Source organism: Nematolebias whitei, chromosome 15, assembly GCF_014905685.2.
Source record: "Nematolebias whitei isolate Nwh7 chromosome 15, NemWhi1, whole genome shotgun sequence".
NCBI classification, from domain to species: domain Eukaryota; kingdom Metazoa; phylum Chordata; class Actinopteri; order Cyprinodontiformes; family Rivulidae; genus Nematolebias; species Nematolebias whitei.
Window position 1 is genome coordinate 19,941,850 of NC_056512.1, and position 3,217 is coordinate 19,945,066.

At 42.2% G+C, this 3,217-nt stretch overlaps 1 protein-coding gene across 2 annotated transcripts in view; it reads right to left on the bottom strand.

The window, feature by feature from the left end:
• tom1 (target of myb1 membrane trafficking protein) overlaps window positions 1–3,217 on the bottom strand; it is a 24,595-nt gene that overhangs the window by 2,726 nt on the left and 18,652 nt on the right. For both annotated transcript variants that reach the window (XM_037688858.1, XM_037688857.1), the window contains one exon: window positions 237–276. In XM_037688858.1, the coding sequence (XP_037544786.1) occupies window positions 237–276 (40 nt within the window). The remainder of the gene's footprint in view (window positions 1–236; window positions 277–3,217) is intronic.

Sequence of the window (3,217 nt, forward strand, 5' to 3'; positions counted from 1 at the left end):
CAACAACAACAACAACAACAACAACAACAACAACAACAACAACAACAGATTTAAAAAGCCTGCCTATAGTGAAGACTGTGAGAAGAACCTTGCACTCTACCTCCATCTGCTGGTCAACTGAATGATTAGCTTGCAGCGCACAAGTGTTACTTATTGATCAGTTTCAGTAATAAATCAGGCTTGGGAACATGCACGTTACTTCAAATGATAGTGAGTTAAAATGTAAAGATCTTCACCTTCACTGGTCACACCCTCCGAGTCCTCAAAGTCATCGTACTGCATCACATGAAACACACAAAAGAATTTGAGTTATGAATAATATACTGTAAGTATACAAAAAAAAGATGACTAATTCTGACACCAGCGTGGTTGTGTAATATGGGATTTATTACAAATAGATATATCTGGGCTGAAGCAAAGGCCACATATGATACTTGGCAGGTTGTTTTGTAGAAAAATACATTTTTAATACCTAAAACTAAAATCCTGAAGCAAAGATTTTGAACAATATCATACGCATTGTGGATAACTCAGTCTGTAGAAAAAGTTTGATTATAATCTGACAGAAAAGCTTGTGGCCGGTGGATTGCTGCTCTCTTAAATCAACTCCAATCTTAAAAATTTCATAGCCTTTTAAGCAATGACTACTTCATAAATCTTTATGCAATTGTTTATTTCTCATTATATGATGGAAGGCTGCCAGATCAAATCCTGGTTGAGTTCTGGGTGGAGTTTGCATGTTCTCTCCGTGCATGCGTGGGTTCTTCAGTTTCCTCCCACAGACCAAAAACATGCATGTTAGACTACGTGGCAACTAAATTGTCTCTAGGTGTGAGTGAGAGAGTGAATGGTTGTTTGTCTCATTTGTCTCTGGCCCTGTGATGGACTGGAGACTTGTTCAGGGTGTCCCCCACCTCTCACACAGTGACAGCTGGATATGGGCACTAGTGACGCCCGTGACTCAGAAAGAACGAAGTGGGTAAAGGTAATGGATGGATGGATTGATGAATGGAAAAACCTCACTGCCATCTCTCCAAGACATTTCCAAACCTCGATGGTATGTCATCAGGTCCTACCGTCTTCCCCTTCTTTATTCTTTTCAGAGATTTTCAGACTTCACCCTCACTAATCTTTCCCACTTCCTGGTCCATAGTTTCTATGACCTCTACTCTTCTTTCTTTTCATTCTCTTCATTCATTAGCTCCTCAAAGTACTCCTTCCATCTTCCCGTCACACTCTCTTCACTTGTTAGAACATTACCATTCCTATCTTTAAAAAGAATAACCTGCTGCACATCCTTTCCAGCCTGATCCCTGTCTCCCCAATTGGTACAAGTCCTTCTCACCCTCTTTAGTGTCCATCCTCCCATACAATTCATCATACACCTTCTGCTTTGCCTTGGCCACCTTCCTCTTTGCTCTGCGTTGCATCTCCTTATATTCCTGTTTCCTCTCTTCAGTCTTCTCACTGTCATATTTCTTCTTGACTAACCTCTTTCTTTGAATAGTGTCCTGCACTTCACTATTCCACCACCAGGTTTTCTTATCATCCATTCTCTGTCCAGATGACACACCAGGTACCTTCCTACCTGTCTCTCTAATTACTGTTGCTGTAGTAGCCCAGCAATTTGGAAGCTCTTTCTTACCACCCAGAGCTTTTAACAGCTTCTCTCTGAATTTCTCACAACATTCTTCCTTCTTCAGCTTCCACCGTTTGGTTTTCTTCGCTGATTTTACTCTTTTTCTCTTCTTCACAACAACAGTCATTCTACACACAACATTCTGATGCTGTCTGGCCACATTCTCCCCTGCCACAACCTTACAGTCTCCAATCTCCCTTATGTTTCCTCTTTTACACAGAATGTAGTCGACCTGCGTACTCCTTCCTCCACTCTTATAGCTCACTCTATGTTCCTCCCTCTTTTGGAAACAAGTGTTGACTACAGTCATTTCCATTCTCTTGGTAAAATCCTCCACCATCTGCCCTTCCTGGTTTCTTTCCTGGACACCAAACCTACCCATCACTTCCTCATCCCCTCTGTTTCCTTCACCAACATGTCCATTCAGGTCTGCTCCAATCACCACTCTCTCCTCTCTGGGAATAATCTCTATCACTTCATCCAGATCTTTCCAAAATGTATCTTTCTCCTCTACATCACATCCAACCTGTGGAGCATAACCACTGACAACATTTAGCATCAGACCTTCACTTCTTCCTACAGGCACATCACCCTATCTGACACTCTTTTCACCTCTACTACATTCTTTGCCAACTCCTCCTTCAGGACCACCCCTACTCCTTTCCTTTCTATCCACACCATGGTAAAACAGTTTGAACCCTGCTCCAATGCTGCGAGCCTTGCTGCCCTTCCACTTGGTCTCTTGGACACATAAAATATCTACCTTCCTTCTCTGCATCATGTCAGCCAGCTCTCTACCTTTGCCTGTCATTGTCCCACATTTAGAGTTGCCACTCTCAGTCCTACATTCTTGACTTTCTTCTTCTCCCTCTGTCTCCTGACACGTTTCCCTCCTTGTGGTCTTCCACTAACAGTAGCACAATTTCCATCAGCACCCTTCTTGTCAACAGCACCGGTGGCGATCGTCGTTAACACAGGACTCGACCGATCTGGTATGATGTTGCTTAGATGAACATGCATAGTAGTTTGATAACAGTGTTTTACATCAGATGCCCGTCGTGACACAATCCTCACCATTTACCCGGGCTTGGGACCTGCACATGAGATACACTGACTTGTGCTCCCTTGTGGCTGTTTTTTTTAATTATTGAAGAATCAAGATTCAAAATGTTTATTATCACCTGAACAGTAAAAAGTATATATTTCTTTGCACATGAAATTATTACTTTGATGTTCAAATCAACTGAATTGAGACAAGATTGTTTTCTTCAACTAATTTCTTATCACTGAAGGTCTCTCACAACGTGACAAAAACAACTTGAATCAGCCACCTCACTTCCTGTATCTCACTGTAATGATGAAACCTCAAACGTTATCGTTCATGTGATCAAACACAGTGTTCTGAACCCGTCTGCTCCAGAAAAGTGAGATACTGTCTCTACTTGCTGGCTGACGTGGAGCCTGACACATCTAAAGGCTAAAAGATGTTCTCCGGTGTTTCTGCAGGCAGGAGAGTGAGAACATCCTCCGTCTGTATTATTATCAGAAAAAGAAAGAAGACGCCGCGTAACATCTGTA